The 18,053-nt window shown below is 48.0% G+C and overlaps 3 protein-coding genes across 3 annotated transcripts; all 3 read right to left on the minus strand.

Annotated features, from left to right (window-relative positions):
* Positions 1-4,388: 4,388 nt before the first annotated feature.
* Positions 4,389-5,411, minus strand: LACBIDRAFT_300157 (uncharacterized protein; the record flags this gene model as incomplete). Its single annotated transcript, XM_001882921.1, has 3 exons — positions 4,389-4,984; positions 5,068-5,265; positions 5,330-5,411. The coding sequence occupies 3 exons, from the start codon at positions 5,409-5,411 to the stop codon at positions 4,389-4,391; spliced, it is 876 nt and encodes a 291-aa protein (XP_001882956.1).
* A 6,113-nt stretch (positions 5,412-11,524) lies between these two features.
* Positions 11,525-15,204, minus strand: LACBIDRAFT_300159 (uncharacterized protein; the record flags this gene model as incomplete). The annotated part of the gene is made up of 10 exons (XM_001882922.1): positions 11,525-12,160; positions 12,211-12,511; positions 12,570-12,676; positions 12,736-12,992; positions 13,052-13,342; positions 13,397-14,014; positions 14,064-14,274; positions 14,329-14,855; positions 14,906-14,992; positions 15,051-15,204. The coding sequence occupies 10 exons, from the start codon at positions 15,202-15,204 to the stop codon at positions 11,525-11,527; spliced, it is 3,189 nt and encodes a 1,062-aa protein (XP_001882957.1).
* A 1,263-nt stretch (positions 15,205-16,467) lies between these two features.
* Positions 16,468-17,242, minus strand: LACBIDRAFT_328845 (uncharacterized protein; the record flags this gene model as incomplete). Its single annotated transcript, XM_001882923.1, has 4 exons — positions 16,468-16,730; positions 16,780-16,972; positions 17,057-17,081; positions 17,217-17,242. 4 exons carry the CDS (start codon positions 17,240-17,242, stop codon positions 16,468-16,470), a joined length of 507 nt encoding a protein of 168 aa, XP_001882958.1.
* Positions 17,243-18,053: the final 811 nt, after the last annotated feature.

The raw sequence follows: 18,053 nt of genomic DNA on the forward strand, positions 1-18,053 counted from the left end.
TTTCCAAAAATGTTTTATCAAACCCTAATTTATCTAGATCCCAAAGTCGGACCCAATTAAAAAAGGCAGCATTTTCAGTTGTCAGGAGCTGTGCCATCAATGAAAAAACAGTTGATGACCAGGGTTGATTTTTGCCACTGGACTTGACATGGAAAATCCAGTGCTTGGCTGCATACATTGCAAGTGGAGAAGATATATGGATATTCCAATTCAGCAAGTTAGCTGTATCAAATTGCAGCACATAAGCCAGACAAGTTTGAGATATTATGGAGTGAGAGAGCTCTTCACTGAGGCTAAAGTTTCTTACTTGCTCTTCAACATGCTTTTGAATATGCTGTGATGTCAAATATTCTTTGATAGAAAAGTGTGCAAGCTTAATTGCACCTACTTGATGTTTAGTGCAATTTTTAGTTGAGTACTCTTGTATATCATACCTTTTGATTTGATAACCAAGCTAGAGCACATTGTCAAAACCTTCTGTACATCTTGAAATTGGTTGTCTGGTTTATATTGTGGGCCATCCTTACCAGTAAGATCTACAGTAGCAGTAGCAGCAAGTTCTTCCAGTGTCATTGGGCGAGCAGCAAAAGATAACCAGCACAAAAAAATCTTGGTATGATTCCTATATTGTTTCTTTATTCCCAGTAAGATTCGGTCATATGTTTCATCCAAACCCTGAGGTAGGTTGGCCAGCTGCTTCTTAACTTCATTCTTACTTGCACAATGTTTGAGCTCAGTGAGCTGTAGTGCAACCCACCGAAACCTAAAACTGAATTTAGCCCTGAATTTTATCTTTTAGATAGTAGCAGAAAACATACATTCCATCTGCTTGCTTTATCAATGTTGATCTGATTTCCTTTTGAGTCTCTGAGTCCCATTCTCGCAAGTCTGAGTCCTGATCAAGCTGATAGTTGAGGTAGGCCACAATATCACAACCTTTGGATTCTTCAACCAAGTCAACACAAGGATAGGCCTTAAATTTATCATCAATCTCCTTTTCTGGCCGGCTAGTAATAATTAGATGTAGTCCCAGATTTTTATTCTTCTGCAAGATAAAACTCTTAGCCCAGTTGAGCACCTTTTCTCTTTCAGTGCATTCATCATAAGCATCAAGGACAATGAACACTGAGCTGAAGCCATCCAGAATTTTCTCAAGAGTATCCTGAAGAGAGCCAGTAGATGGCATCTGGAACCCTTCACCACAGCGAGCATATAGATTAACTAAAACTTCTGGCATAGCATCCTGCAGTTTGAGACAGAATTGCCAGATGAGTGATCGAATCAGCTTATCATGCAGCTGCAGATCTTTCTGTGAGTCTCTCCCATCAAAAAAGAAGTAAGCAGTTGCAAGAGATGCTGGTGTTTCAAGGAGATAATTAATAATGGCAGAACTGATAAATGTCAGCTCAATTCTTATGGTCCATAGTAGGACCTACCTCAATATAGTTTTACCACAACCACCTTTAAGTTGGTTAAGAGACAGCCCAATTCAAATCAATTTACTGGATGACTTACTTTTCCCTTTAATCCAGAGAAAACTTGGATTTGCCAGCCACTGGGAGAATTTATCTCCTTTCAAAAACCAGGAGCAAGTATCAGTCTGACTCTTCAAAATTTCACATGCTGCATTATAGTTGCCAGAGCTATCAGGTGGAGACAACCATTGGCAGATCTTCTCAGCTGTAAAATAAAACTGGATCAGCTGTAATGATCACCTAGAATTGATGCTTAAGATACCCAGTTGTTTATTCTTAATTGTAGAAAGTGTCGTTTTCATACCTAAGTCTACCACTACCAAGTATTGGTGTGATTGAGCTCAATACATACTATCAATGTATGTATAACATACCTTGATTGACAGTTTGAAAGAGAACACCTAAATTACAGGTGAAAACATGAAAACAATCTAAACAGAGACTGAACAGAATAAACAAACCTTGATTACCAGCTGTGCTTACATTCGCAGCATTCTCAATATTGTTCATGGTGCCAACTTGGAGACTTGTTGAGAAGTCTGCATAGTCTGTCAGCTTTGAGCAGGTCTGAAATTTTAGAATAGTATTTACTGGTTGATGCCACTGCCACATCTGGTACAAGAGGAATGGGTGGGGTATTGGCAGGGCCAGAGCTGACAGAAGCTTTATTGGTGCTATCAGCAGTAGAGTATCGTGATTTTGGCTGAACACGAACCTGCAGGTTCCTGTAAGCGCTCAACAGCTTCTTGAGAATAATGCAAATGGTCTTCAACCCGATCAACAGACACATTATTTATATGACGAATCAACATTGACTCAAATAAAGAAAAGTGAAAAAAAATCTTACGGGTGGCAGTCATTTCAGTATCGGGTGTGCGGATGGTTGCAGATGTGGTCGTCAAGTTTAGCGCCGGTGAAGCACCAACCGACTCGACGCTTTCCCTGTTTGCGGTCGGGGCTTTCAAGAGGAATTTCGGTATCATCCTCTTGAGCCTATCAGAATTGATTAGTTTGGATGAACGTTCTTTGGGTTGGTTAGGCATTGGAAATGATGATAAGATGGAAGTTCGGAGCAAGACGCGTGTGAAAGTTCTTGCTTGGACCATTCCGGCTTTACTTCGCCAAACAACTAAGAGACGCCTTCGAATCGCCACAGAAAATGTTCGCGACGACTACCCAACGCGCCCAACCCTAATCGGCCACCAACGATGACCTGAATGCCCGATAGCACCTTCCTCTCCCAATATCGTGTGTATGTTAAAAAAGCAGTCGGGTTTTATTGTGACTTTGGGAATCAAAAGCCGAGTGCAGAGCTCTCGCCGTGGTCGCAAAGATAAGGCAGAGCGTGGATTTGAGTAACTCCGTCCTTTTCTTGATTTTGCATTTCCCTCTGCTTTTTCTGGTCACCGTTGGTCGTTGCAAAAGACTTTATAGCTCTTCATTTCTCCGCACTCCCACCATTTTTTTTCTTGATCACCTTTCAGTTTGCTGACGACCCTTCCCAGTTCCAACCCCTGCAATTGGGTCCACTAGCGTCCTTGCACCCTGCCAGTTCAACAACATCTAATCCATCAGAAGAAAGACGGAGAGAGGGAACCAAGGACTTGGCTGAGGTATGTCATTAGGACTACTGAAAGATCGAATGATCACTGAGCGGTCTACATCAGCATCTCAATTGGTTTTGAGCCCGCAACATCGACTCAGCCCCTTTGCACTTGCAGGATTTACATGTCATTTTCAGATTCAACGCGATGCACCGCTGGCCCTCGGGAACGTACGGATGAGGATCGCAGCTCGAACGTTCTTTTTTTCTCCAACACCGAGTTGATAGAAGTTGGTCTATCCGTTCGTGACTAAAAAGATCATCAAGCTGATCCGACTCCTGGAACTACGACCTGATCACGCTCTCAGCTTATGCATAGGACAGAGCAAACTTCGTTTGTCCAAGTTTACAGTGAGTATCCCTGTATACAAGTCGACAACGTCCCTTCCATTGCAGTGACGTGGCTGGCATCTTTGACGACATCCAGCCCGAAGGCGCTAGTGCTCTTAAGAAAAGCTTCACAAGCCACGCTACTAGAATATGCGTCTTTCAGTCAGGAGCGTGAGCTGGAGAGCTGGAGAGCGGGGATAATGGTCACTGAGTCTCCTTTGGTAAGTTGACACCCTTGCCACAGGCTGCTCCCTCGCCATCCTTCGTTACTCAGGTTCTGGTTCCACAACACCAGTGCATACCCCGGTCCCCAGCTCCCTTGATTTCAGTGATCGCTCCATCTTTCCCAGTAACCGTGACTTGCACAACTCGGCCACTTGCAGCCCCTCCTGCATCGGAGATACCACCAGGACTGGACTCGTGAATTCAATATCTCCTCTTTACCAGTGGTCGCAGGCAAACCTCACAGCAATCCCATGGATTGCTTGGTCATTCTTTTCCATTGAAGCTCAGAGCTGCTCGATAACCTTTCGTCGATGGCCGACCGTGCTAGGTGGCGGCTCAAGTTTGAATATGTATCTGAGCCGAGCCCTTGCTTGAAGCTGCCACTACGTGACCCTTATTCCAAACATTCCACAAGTCACTACGCATAACTCCACCCAACCACCTCAATCCCCGTGCATAGTACAAGCAATTACCGTATCCCATCTCCCGTTGAACACCCGGTTCCTGTTTATTACCGTCATCACAGAAGCCGTCGTACTTCTGTTGAAATAACTAAGTTTCCACGAGGTTCTGTTATGGAAAGGCACGACTGTATATAGGCTGGTGTAACCCCAGGCCAGAACCTAACGCGCACAGCTATGGATTCCTCAATCGTAGGATCCAGGTTCCGACGGAATGAAAGGGCATTTGCCGTCAACGCTTTGAGTCAATTACTTTCGTTCGGGTATAACAACGTTACGGAGTACAACTTGCAGCTAATACGCGATGCTCACACACTTATTCTCAAACTCATCCCACCGATGAACAATAGCATCCACCACGAAATGCGCCACATCCTTCCTCGACACCGTCCACCCGCCCAACTCTTCCTCGCTGACTCTATACGCCTTCTTCAATTCCTTCTTCCCACATTTCCCCGGCTTCGCCTCCAACTTGTCAGCAAGACAATCTCCGTCAGTTAACAACGCCGGTCTAATAACCAATACCCTCTTCAACTCTCCCTCCTTAGGCAGACCCTCTCTGCCCCTCCACTCCTCCGTACCCATAATATCAGCCCCCGGCTCTCCGTCCTCTTTAGCATCCCACTTCCACCCAGCACAATGCGCCACGACCCTCTCCGCGCCTACTTTATCCTCATGAGGGACGCGGAGGAGGTATCCGTATAACGGCTTCAAGGGGAGCGGGAGGGACGCGTGAGATGTGCGTGTTAGGCCTGTTGATGAAATTGTTATTATTCGTGGTTGGAAGGGTTGAGGAGGGATGGTTGAGAGGGTGTTGAGGAGGGATTGGGTTACGAGGTTCGCTGGGGATATGGTGAAGCCGTTGAGCAGTGAGAATTTGGGCGTGCCGCCTTTGTAGTAAATGAAAAATGGAAAGGGGTGGTTTGATTAGTTTCGTTGGACAATGAAATTGGGGAGGAGAGAGCGTACGTACCGACAGTGAATAAGAGCACATCGATAGGCTTATTCTCCTTACCTGCTGCCTCTTTCCACGCTCGCTCGACGTCTTCGCGAACAAGGGCGTCGCCTTTGATCAAGCGAGCTGTTCCGGAGGTGACGTATTTCTGGATGGCGGTGTTGGTGTCGAATGTGGATGGGGTGCGCAGGAGGAAGGTTACTGTTGCTCCTAGTTCTGTGGTTCGGAGGTTGTCAGAGGAAAGAAGGAGTAAAGGGAAGAGAAAGAGGTAAAGGGCTACCAAGAAGCTTGAGCGAGGAAAAGTACCCGATGTTGCGTGATCCTCCTATGGAGAGAACGTTTAGGTTCAGTGCGGTGGACATGTCGTTTCTCGAGGCAGGTTCAAGGATATGTTCTGGGAGGGCCTCTTTACCTATTTATGTAAGTAGGAACCACACAGCCATGTTGCGGATGGACTACAGCCGACGACGTGATGCAACCTGATGAAATTGATAGCTACGGAAACAAGTCTTCCGCCAGACGCACACCGAAGATATTCCTCGACGAGCCTGAGCCGCCCAATGTAGACTCGAAAGAGGAAGATGCATCCGACTAGCCGACAATTGCGGTACAAACATCCCTCCGCTAGTTTCAGTTTTCGTACAGTTGGCTGAGTTGCACACCTTGACTAGTCTCCCTCGATCAATAAGACCTCGACTGATTTTTGGTGACTGAACATGATGGAAGATGGCAGCGTAGCATATTAGCAAGTGTATCATACTGTCGTTCGGGTATACCAAAGTTCGTCAGTCCTTATGTCCATGTCCCTTCAAATTCCCACTAGAAACCTTCCTCAACCTCTTCAACCTCCTCCCAAACGAACCAAACCCTCCTTCCTTCCCCTTCTCTCTCCCACTGTCCTTGCCCTTCTCCCTCGCACCCTCCCCACTTCCGCTCCCACCAACACCCAAACTCCTCATACTAGCCCTCTTCTCGGACAAATTCGTTTGGACCCTCCTCATATGCACACCCCTCTCCTCAACCGCAAAATCAAAGCCCCTATCAACCGACACAAGGCCCGTCGACATGTCCCGCTTACTCCCCCCCTCCCTCTGTCCCAATCCCATCCCAGGCCTCTCTCTATCGGCAGCCGCCGCAGAAACAAGACTCGAAGCCCTCGAAGTCCTCGAAGTCCCCCCTCCCCTGATCAGCGCCACCAACTCGGGAGCCTTACTCCCCCCCACCGACGAATACTTTGAGAAATCAGTATGCTTATCCAGTCTCTGGATCCACCTGAGCATATCAATATCATCCGGGCGATACGTAAACTTCCACGCCTTGTACAAGTACCGAGGGGCGAGGGAGGCGAAGAGCGTTAGAAGAATGCAGAACCAGAATGAGGCGGATTGGAAGAGGAAGTGGTCGTTTCCGAAGAGGTGGGTTACAGAGTAGCTTGGTGAGACGATGGAGTAGATTGCCTTTTGAGGAGGAGGGAGTTAGTAAGGGTAGAAAGGGGAAACGGAGAGGTGGCAGGAGCACGTACGGTGTAGACCCAGACGATGATGATCCCTATGAACACTGCGAAGAAGAGCCAAACTGTCCATGCCGTTGCGCTGAACCCTGTGAAGATGTTGGATACCATGACAGACGCAATGGCCATTGTCTACATGACGTGGGGTATCAGAATCATGGTGTACGGGGAACAGGTGGTACACCTACCGTCGACCATTCATACAAATAAGTCCCATACCCGTCCTTCCGCATCGTCGGTGCCTTGTATGCATACACGATTATGAAATAAATGATAACAGACTATCAACGCACGTCAACCTTGAAAGATCAACGACAATAAAGATAAAAGCTCACCTGAACGACTCCATCAAGCATATAGATAAAAAACGACGTCAACCCGAACCAAGTCCCCCTCCGTCCATAATGATAGACTTCAGGTAACTCCATCAATATATGTGAATCTATCCGAGTGTCAGCATCATGTCCGTCGCTGGGAGGACTCTGGACGCACCAAGCACCCGGTCAAACAACCCAATCCCAATAACAGGAGCGATCGTCCAAACGGAATTCCAAAAGAGGATATATGTATAATCCATAACACTTCAAACGATACGGACGGTCAGATACATAAATTGCGGGATGAACAGGGAGCTCACAAAGTTCCACTCCATCCAGCATATATCTGGAACCACCAGAGAACCCCAACCGGAACGATATTTTTATAAAAAAAGTTCATTATCCTGCGCTCGGTCATTAGATTCCGTGTTCACAGTATAAGTAAAGATTGAAAGGAAGGACGAACATAGTTCCATTCCGGGCGTAAGACCAATGCCCATGAACCAATAACAGTTTCTTCAAAAACCGAAACTAATGCCATCCATCAGCTTTTCCCCTAAAAAGAAAAAGCAGGGGGGAAACAGAGCGTACTTGAGCAATAGCATAATCCGACGAATTAACAGCCTGCAACCCTTCCTGCCCCGCAATGCCCACACCAATATCAGCAGCCTATCATTCCCACAATCAACATCAACATCCCTAAGTTTCAAAGAAACAACGAAACACCAACCTGAATCATACTAACATCATTAGCCCCATCCCCAATCGCCAACGTCATCGTCCCAAGTCCATCCTTTACAAGCTTGACAACGAGAGCTTTTTGTAGTGGTGATACTCGACAGCATATCACACCCTCGCAGAGCATAGCGAGCTTGAGTAACAGGGCTTTACTTTCTTCCTCTGCGAACACCTTTTTCATTCGTAAAATCAGTAACCGTAATTTAGGAAGAAAGAACCAAACCAACCTGAAGCAACGCAGCCCCATCAACAACTAACACGAACCCACCCGGCCGATCTCCATTCGTCGATCCCACAATGGAAGAGATACCCGTGTTGATACGCTGCAGTGGGATCCGCCGCTCAGAATCGTGTGATGACGTGGACCGTCTCGGTATTTCATTAACACGACTAGGCAGCTCAGCCTCAACCTCCGGGAAGAACTGCCCTATCGACATAAGCATCTGCTCATGCACGGGTCGTTTACCTCCTCGAACAATGATAATGTTCGAGTCGGGGCTGACGAGGTTCGTGCTTCGTCCGATGGCTAATAATCCCTCTCTAGTCAGCCTTGGTTCGAAAGAGGGTGGACGGGGAGAAAAGACCTCACCAATGGCTGTTTCGAGTTTATCACCGGTAGCCACCCAAATCTTAATCCCGGCTCTTTTGAGATCCGCAATCGTCTCGGGCACACCATCTTGCAAGCGGTCTTCAATAGCTGTGGCGCCCAACAGACGTAGATCCTGCTCCAGCTCATTCGAGACAGCTTCAACGCGTCCTTCGCGGTCGCCTTGGGAGACGGTAGCTTCGTGGTAGCGTTCATTCCACGATGCGTATTCGTCCTCTGTAACATATATACCCGTCAAATTCTGATGGCATGTATGAGCGGTTCTTACGTACCAGATATAACCTTGTAAGCCAAAGTCAAAGTCCTCAACCCCTCATTCGCAAACTCGCTCAAATGCTTCTCCGTCTCCTCCTTCAATTCCTCCGCCCCGGGCTTCAACCGTTCAAAAATCACATTATCCGCACCCTTGGTCAACAAAAACAACCTCCCAAGCTCATCACCCATCTTTCGCAAGACCACGCTCATCCGTTTCCTGGAACTAGTAAACTCAAGAATGTTGAGCAACTCGTACTTTTCCACCTCGGTTGAGGACGGAGTCCGGAGTGACATCGTCTCTCGATCGCGTCCGAGGAACACGAATCCCACATCGGCTGCTGCTTGAACTAAAGCAGCTTCGTCAGGCGACTGGGCCTTGTATTCGATCTTGCCTGTTATAGGGTCTACGCCGGTTAATACGGTATGGCAGAGGGCGAGAACGGTGAAAAAGGCGTTGAGGTTCCGTGCGTGAGGTGCGTATTCGGTGTTTGGGTCTGCGGAGACTGCGTCTTCGAGGTCACGAGTGAGAACGGAGTCCTTGAAGTGAGTGATCTCCTCTGAATCCTCGACGGGAAGGTTTTCAGTGAATCGAGGAGGACTTTCGTTTTTCTCATTGGGGATCGCTTCGGGGTCGTCACCTCTGTAGGCGTGTCCTCCGATAGTGCAGCGACGGAAAACCATGGAGTTCTAGCGTCAAGGAGTAAGATGACAGTGTAGGCGAGAGTAAGACGTGTTGTACCTGGGTCAAAGTACCAGTCTTATCCGAGAAAATATACTCGATTTGACCGAGATCATCTGATAGATTCCAACTCCTCGCAATCGTAGCTTGGTCGGTTTTCTCGCACCAGATGTCCGCGTCAAGGTGTATGAAGGCAGCCTGACATGTCCTCACAAACTCGATGGAGATGTATAGGGATATAGGAACGACGGCTTGAAAGCTAGATGCTTCTTAGGACGGCAGACGAAGAGGGGGAGAAGGGCCACGTACGTGAGAAGTGAGTAGGTCCAGGTTATCAATCCGTTCATCCGCGGGTTGTCATCCTTATGATCGTCCCCGTACAGCCAAGGCGCGCCCAAAGGAAAGTAATGCTTCTCGAGGGAAGAGTCGGCAATCGCACATACAACAGCCATCAGCGCCAAAATGCACAAATTGATGATTCTAACTAAAATTAGAATGCTGGATAATTAAAAAATAAGGTTAATAGGAAACGCACACTTGGGGATTCATCTGCCTTTCCACTTTACTCTGCTTACTTGGGGTCCCTCCAGAATTCAAAACAATCTTGGTGTCCAACCCCGTGAACAGCACGATGCCTATGACCCAACCCGTATTCCTCAGAACAGTACCACGAAGAAGGGTCATCGTCGAATCCACAGGGTATTCATCGCCATTGATGGACACCGTCGCGTTGAGCCTGTACATATCGACCTCTGGCCTATCACATCTAATGTGGAATGCGTTGTCCGGATTCGCACATTCCTTGGCATTGCGCAGCTCAGTGAGCGCCTGCACGGCATGCCTAGACTTCAAGTTGGTCTCTCCATCCAAGTTCTTGGTCTCCACAAACGCGACGTTGTCGTCCTCTGAAGTCGCGCATATCAGGATGTCGGCGGGGAAGGCCTCATTATCCAGAATCTTCACAAAATCACCCACACGCACGTCTTCCGATAACGTTGGTTTCCAATGTGGCCTGTCCAGCTCTTCACTTGATTCCTCGCCCAAATCGTAGTCGAACTCGACTTCAGGGTCGTGACGGGGTCGGACTTCGTTGTCGACGTCGGACCTCTGCTTCGAGGCTCGTTTACGCGGTAAAAGTAAGCCAGCAGCGCTATATTGATGTGGTAGTAAATGTCGCAGGAGACTGGTGTGTTTCTTGACCGTTATGTTCGGGTTTACCCAACCCCCTGATAAAACCCGGACAGTGCTGTAGTTGACCCTTCTATCTGCCTGATGCCGCTTAATATCCTCATATCCATCCTTGATCGCTGTAAGTGCGAGGATAACCAATAGGGGCAACAGGACGACACCAGGAGAAATGGTGGAGAAGGGTCGGAAAAATTGTAAAATGGAGATAAAAAGGAAGTATCTGTAACCAAGTGAGTTTGTTACGCTGGTCAAGATCTAAGACGATAGACGTACATGTTTGCAATCCGTCGAAACTGTTCTAGTAGATTCCTGGGTAGAAACGTGATGAGGGTATATTTTGAGGTGATAACCTGGTTGGTGGTATAGACATGCTCCGGTTTAACTTTCTGTTTATGATTGATATAGTCATCAGGGAGTTGTTCATTCACGAACACAGTTCGTGCTGGGCCAGGAACACGTTTCTTGGAAAAGAGATCCTCGACCTTGAATGCTACGAAGCGAGCGTACCAATCTGCAAGGACGGATTTTGACCCAGTGGAGGTGGACATGAATATCGACGTCGTGAAAGTCGGTCAAGAAGACGGCGTAGATGATAGCATGGGCAGCGCTGAGATCAAAGGACACAGACCCGAGCTTCTGGTTGGCGCTCTTTTGGGGGTGTGCGTGAGCATGCCCGGCGGCAGGAGTTGAATCGGATCAAAATCATGTCAGCCTCAGGGTAAATTGGCGGTGTCCTCCGCAAGAGGATGCAGATCATTCCTCTGATTGTTTACCGAGTCAGCATAGCGTTGATAACTTAGAAACGATCACCACAGTAAACATGAACGTTCGAAGTTTGAAGTCGCCCAAGCCTTTCGTGTCGAACTTGCGACATGTTTTTTTACCTCAAAAAAACGTTGTCGTTGGCGTGGCCGAGTTCGCCCGGGCGCCGCTCCCAAGGCACTCCCGAAAAAAGTCCACATGTGGTACGTATGATGGGAGTTGGAGGTGGAGTCTCAGATGAGTACCACAATAAACACAAGACAATCATTGATCAACTTTAAATTTACATCCTACACTTCTAAGTTCTAACATACAACACATATATCTGTACAACATATCCGAAAGCTGCACGTGGAATAGATATAGAATAAAGTAGTTGAAGACCGAAAGCAACACCCTTCAAACTTCCAATCAAGACATTAAGCAACAACCTCAACTTCCGAAGCATGGTTCACGGGTATCGCCCTCGATTTCGGCGAAAGCCTCGGAGGCGACGTCGGAGGAGTAGCGGTCGACGGAAACGCGAACAACGGCGGTTCATCCACTTCCATTTCCCGTTCATAACCCACCGTGCGTCTGCGTTTCTTTGGCGGAGGTTCATCGTCATAGTGCGGCAACACATCCTCTTCCTCAGACTTGGGATGACGATCCAGTTGATCGTAATCCTGTTCATCCTCGGAATATGTATCCGCGACAGCCTTGCGTCGTTTAGATTTACTAGTGGAGGCTGGCGTTTTGGACTTTCGCTTCCGTTTCGGAGTGCTCTTCACGGGTTTTGCAGCATCAAGAACTTTGCACACCTCGACTTCGGTATTGGCACGAAGAAGAGTATCAGACCAAAGCTTCGAAAGAGGGAATTTAGCCGCATGTGATAGAAGAGGCACTAAGGAGTCTACCTTTTGGTTTTCCTGCAGCCTATCCCCAGGTCCTTTAACCTCAACAAACTTGCATAACCCGTCCTTCCAAACGATCAAGTCTGGCACGCCACTACTTCGGCCACCATAGTCGTCGCAGAAGAGTCGACAAACGATAGCTAGAGACTCGCCACCGAGACACTAACCCCAACGTCAGTCCCTGCCCTCAACAGCGATCTTGTAAAACTCACCTCAACAATCTCCACGAGATCCTGCTTCGGACACAGATCCCACCGAACACCAACACACCAAGTCTCCTTCGCCCGATACTTGTCATCATGTCTTTCCAAAATCTCCCGTGCTTTACCCTCACGAAGCTCACTTAGACGTTGTTCGATCATCTCCTTCCGTGCATAGTAAAACGAGTCTTCCGTCAAATCCATTGGTGCGGACTGATAGGGAGTTTCGAACGCCCCCGGAATATCGGCGAAGATCATGTCCCAAAAGAGGAGGGCGAAGATGGTTGTCAATATGCGCGTTTCAGAATGGAACCTGTTGAAGAGATTCATCAGAAAAACGACAAACAGGCAATGATTACAACAAAACAGACCCTTTGAAGCCCATGTCCTCGTAATACTGAAGGGCTCGCGTCTCAACAGTGACCTGCTCCTTTTCCCTGCCCTCCCAAACGGATTTGCCAGTAGGCTTCCATTTCTCCTTTGGCTTTGTCAAAGTCAGCTTCACCGGACATCAACAAGAGACTCAAGAACACCCACAGCAACTTTCTCCGCCTCCGCCTTCTTGCACCCTCCAACAGATGTAAAGTACGAATCCACACCTACAGACGTGTTCTCCCTTTCGTTGACGGGCCTGCCATTCGAGTCGACCTTCAAAGACTTGATACATCTTCTTGCGGCAAACTCGACTACTTCCGCAATTCTTAATGTCCCTGTAACGTGTATACATAGGTCAGGCTCGATCTTCAACCTTTTCTCGAGCTTCTGAAGCCGCCTGACGAAACCTGGTCTATAAACTGTCCAGCAACAATTGTCAATTCAGGCTGGTGTTGAGAATATCAAAAAAAGCTCGTACCTAGCCCGACATCGTCGTCCTTGAGAGCATCATGAAGACCATGCACAGCCCGTTGAAGAACACGTTCATCGACGGTAGCCCTGCTCTTTCCATTAGATAGCTCCTCCGGGTCCCCTTTGCACAGATAGTTTGTTTGGATGAGGGCACGTCGATCGTACCAAGCAGCTCGCTTCCCTCTCCGCCAGACCCGCTGTGCCAAGAGGGCATCAAGAACCTCCTCTTCCAAGGTGTATTCCTTCAAAGTCGCGAGCGCTTTAGCAACTTTGTAGACCATGGAGGTAAATACCCAACCTATAAAGGCGTTAATGAAATGAGACAGGAACGAAAGCATCAATAGGTTCGTACCCGGTTCAAACCGCTCCAGCGCAGGCACCCTGGGCTGGAGCCCTGGCTCTTGCTTTACCGCAAGATAACCATACCACCTGTCCTTCAACCAATCTTCGTAATACTTCTTCACAGCCCTCGCTTTCAGCACTTTCTCATCCTCCGTAATAACCACTTCTTCTTGCGCTTCCTCCTCAACGTCGTCAGCAACTACCTCTCCATCCTCGTGCTTCACATCAGGAGTTTCAGCGAAGCGCACGCTGGCACAACTCCTTGGAGTCTTCAAAGGAGCAGTCCCAGGTCTCCCAGGAACGGGCGTGACGAACTTCTCCTTCTTAACAGGCGCAGGAGTCTTCGTCTTTTTCCGTCCCCAACGACTCTTAGGCGGTGTCGGGTTCACGGCCTCATCCAGCACCATGCGAAGCTCCAAAGCCTGCTCATACTCAAGTAACTCTTCCCTGGAAGACCATATGCACTTATTGCGTTTCGGAGTGTAATCTGCGTACGTGCGTTTCTTGAACCGGGTGAGGATAGCTGGGAGGAGGAGCGTGCCAATTGGGTGGTCGCTGCTCCGAAAGTAGATAACGTGCAGCCTACGAACGAGGCGGAAGAAGTCATAGTTGACTCGAACACACTTTCCTGAAGTGAGATGAGCATAGGTGTGAATGAGAGATGTGGAAGGATATACCAAGTAATTTGAGGGCCATGGCACGCAATCTGTCCAACTGAGAGCCTTTGGGCCTTTTCTCTTGTTTTCGTGATGGGGCGAACGATAGCGTAGTTTGACGAAGGCCATCCTTTGTAACTTTGCCTTTCCCCTTACGAGACGTGTGTGCGTCAAAGTCGAGAACACTCTGAGTGGATGCGTGGGTCAAAAGCGCCTGGATAACGACGGATTTCTAGAAACCTTCATAATTCATCGTCCACGAGAACTTGGCAAACGGGTAACTCACGGTGGTCTTGGAGTTGACAGGACACTTCGTCTGCCTGACGAGATACATTAGACGATCTTTACGCAGCAGATCCAAAATTTCGGGGAGAGTCATCTTACTCTCGTCCTCGCAGAAGAAGTCGAGATTCAGCTGAGCGGGATTCGAATTCAAAATTCTTTGCGCAGAGTCTTCCTCTACTGTCGGCGGTAGCGTCAACGGGCCTGCTTCTGCGTTCGTCTGAAAGGCGTCGTAAGGTGGCTCGTCATCCAACATGATGACAGGTTTGACTTCCTCGTCATCAGACAGAAGGGTCAAGTCGATAAAGTTGCTGTCCTCTTCAACCTTAAACTCAGGTTTTTGCTCGATATTCAGTCCTGAATCAGATTCTGTCTTGACCATGTCTTTGAAAGGAACACATATGCCAGCAATGCATTTCTTGACACCCTCTTCACCACCAACCTCTTTATGGTAGGTGTCTAACGACGCCAGGGTATGCCATCGGTTGGCCTTACGATTGAGCAGGCGAGCTAGACAATACTGGCCAAAATCTAGAGTCCCCCTCATCAAATTAAGTAAAACAACCAATGTAGAGACGAACATGACAGAAAATCCCATCTCGCGATAGCATCCAACTCGTACTCCGTGAGTAGGTGTTTCTCGTGCTCGAAAACCGTGTTGATCGTTTCTAGAATAAATATGCAACTCATAAGATCACACTCAAAGAAACTATGGAAACAACAGACCTTGCAACACTACCACATAAACTGAAGGCCAATTTCCGGTCTGAGGTCGCTCAGCGTCCAACGCGTCGATGGTTTCCTCAATATCCTCAACATCTGAAGTGTCAGGGCCTCCGAAAATGAGCTGCTGGATTAGGTTTCGCGCGGGACTGCCCATGGCGTTGAGACCGCTACTCGCGTTGACCGCAAGAGACGGTTTGTCACGGTCACATGGTCATCTATAGTCATGCAACTTTCGTCTTCAATAATTGACTTGGAGTACTAAGTAGTATGTAAAGCTCCTTAACTCAGGCAAGATGAATTAAGGTGCGCAGATTGGAACAGTGACATTGAGACCAAGTGTATAGGGTTCAGATCACATCATTGCCGTGACGTCTCATCCAACATAAATCCGATTTTTGCTTTTAATGTTTTCATTAGGACTCCAATCGTTCGCATCCCCACTCGCGCCTTTGATTATGACGTCGAAAACCACCCTGAAGATATAGCTCTGTTGCCGATTACTCCAAGGCGAACAAATGTTCATGATAAATACCAAAAAGACGACGGTCAGATCAGGGCCCAACACTCAAACGTCCCCCAACTCCGAATGCTGCATCCTCATCTCCATAGGCGAATATCCCGGCGGACGATCATCTGATATTCCCTGGGCCAATGCCGATAGCTGTTAATGCCTCGAAACGCGGATTTGTTCCGTCAATGACCGAATAGCCTCTTTCATAACAGGCATCGACGTAATTCCCCGTCATCCGCTGACAACGTAGAACCTGCGCTCAACGCCTGATGCTCTAGCATCTCCCGCTGTACCGTCCTCAAACGATTGTCGAGCTCCTCTTGTCGTATGCGGAAGGATTCCTCCAGTCTATGTGTTCCAATATTTGGTCTAGTGTTTGAAGTTGAATTTTTTGTAACTGGCGCCAATCTTGGTCGTGGATACCACTCGGGTAGCACCCCACCTCCATTAGCGGGATAACCAGAGTTGCGATTGCGAGTGTCATTTGATAACTGGGGTATGGCTGCCTGGGAGGCTGTTGAACGGTTTGTGAATTGGGTAGATAGCGTTCCAGGGGATAATACCCACGAAACACTTTCGGTAGCATTGAATTTTGTTATCAGAGGCACCTATCCCCTGCCGCGACGATCCCAACAGACCAAAAGGAAGATTACAAGGATCAACGCCACTATGCCACCTGCTGTGGCCCCAACAATGGCCCCTACTTGAGTCCTCGCAGTAGCTGGTGCTGTACTCGCTGCATGGCTGGGTGACGATTCTTGAGACGTAGACCTCACGGATGGCGACAACGTCGTCACGGAGGGGGACAACGTCGTCACAGATGGCGACAAAGGAACATCATCCTCTATCTGGGCGAAAGGTAGTGATAGTAAAAACCAGAAACCAGGATAAATTCAGTAATTGGGCTTACGTGTAGATTGCGTAATCGAAGTTGACGTATAGGGTTACAGGACCCGTGGTAGTGATGTTTAGTGTATGGAGAGTATTCGAGAGGTTGGTTTGAGAAAGAACCAACGCATTGTATTGGAATTCAGCAGCTGATAGACCAGGTGTACTTGTGAAGAATACTGGAGCCTCGCCATCAACAGTGAAGTTCGCGCTGGTAAGAGTTTCGGTGCCATCTGACAGGTGGGAATTTGCAAGAATAAAAAATACATAAATCGCAGTTCCTAATAGACATCAGTCAGGATGTCGAAACAAATATATATCCAAACACACCAGTAAACTGCATGCTGATTCCCATTGTGCCCATCGTGGGGCGGTGTGTCCCCGCAGTATATGTCGCATTGAATGCCTGGGCTACAGAGGGTACAAGGGTGCACTTGTTACTGCCACACGTTTGGTCGTCCCATACGTTCTCCGCCGGGAAGTAAACCGGTCGAAGGCCAGTCACAGAGTCGCCGAGCTCGTCCTATTGATGATGGTAGTGGCAACCCCTGGAGGCCACAAGTAGAGGAACATGAGAGCGTAGCCTATCACACTCAGATTGATGAACTTTATGACGGTAAGGCAGGAAAGAACTGGAAAAAGACCAGAAAGTTCATCACTAGCTCCGACTTCATCGGGATGATTCGATTACATTGCTCGTATCGAAGTACTAGAGAAGAATTGTTAGTACTGTGACCGAGAGGATAATGATCCAAATTTACGCCGACCGACGGGACTGAGCCAAAAAGAGCATTGTGATTCTGATGAAGGCTGTCCCAGTCATTCACGGTTTTGAAAAGCAACGCCTGCAACACCAACAACACGGCTTTTGAGCGTGTTTTCACCTCCCGGGACACAGGTACGAAAGGTGCCACTGGCTTCAATGAGGTGAGTGCGCGGCGTTGGCGATTTTCTAGAGAGGCATTGGTAATTAGCAAAAAGAGAGGGGGAAATATGGAACTATATCACGATGTCACGTCTCGGGCTGCCGCAGACTATTGTGATTCATCAGATTCACCATCTGCCACCTAATCCATTGTTCGCTCCAGAGATGTATCCGTCGTGGTTTACAGATGCTTCAATGGCGACGACATTTATAGCCAGTGGTTGAAACTGAGGTTGAGGAGAGTGGAATGTGTGACAGTCACTTCAAATTTCATTTCAAGCAACTTTCACGCTCGACTCGGACTTGACTCGGACTTCTACTTCTCTACAGTATCTTGGCGACATCCTCGTTCCCTCAAAAACGCAAATTTGGTAGTCTATTTACGGAAACTGTCGCCTATTGCTCAGCTTTGGTCAATATAGTATAAAACTGGTTTCACTGATTGCTGAGCAAAAAACCTCCATCCCTTCCTGTAGAGGCACACTGCGGTCTGCCCCACTGAAAGTACAGTGTGCTCATTCTTCATCTTTTATATTAACGCAAATAGCGGTCACCAATCAGACTAGAGATCGGAGGGCATCATCATTGCACTGCAACCCCACAACGTAAACACCTTCTTTCGCTGTCCGTCCTAAGAGCTGGTCAAGCGACAAAATACGAATATGCTGCGTTGTACTCA

The sequence above is a fragment of the Laccaria bicolor genome, genomic scaffold (genome assembly GCF_000143565.1).
Source record: "Laccaria bicolor S238N-H82 LACBIscaffold_18 genomic scaffold, whole genome shotgun sequence".
In the NCBI taxonomy this organism is placed as follows: domain Eukaryota; kingdom Fungi; phylum Basidiomycota; class Agaricomycetes; order Agaricales; family Hydnangiaceae; genus Laccaria; species Laccaria bicolor.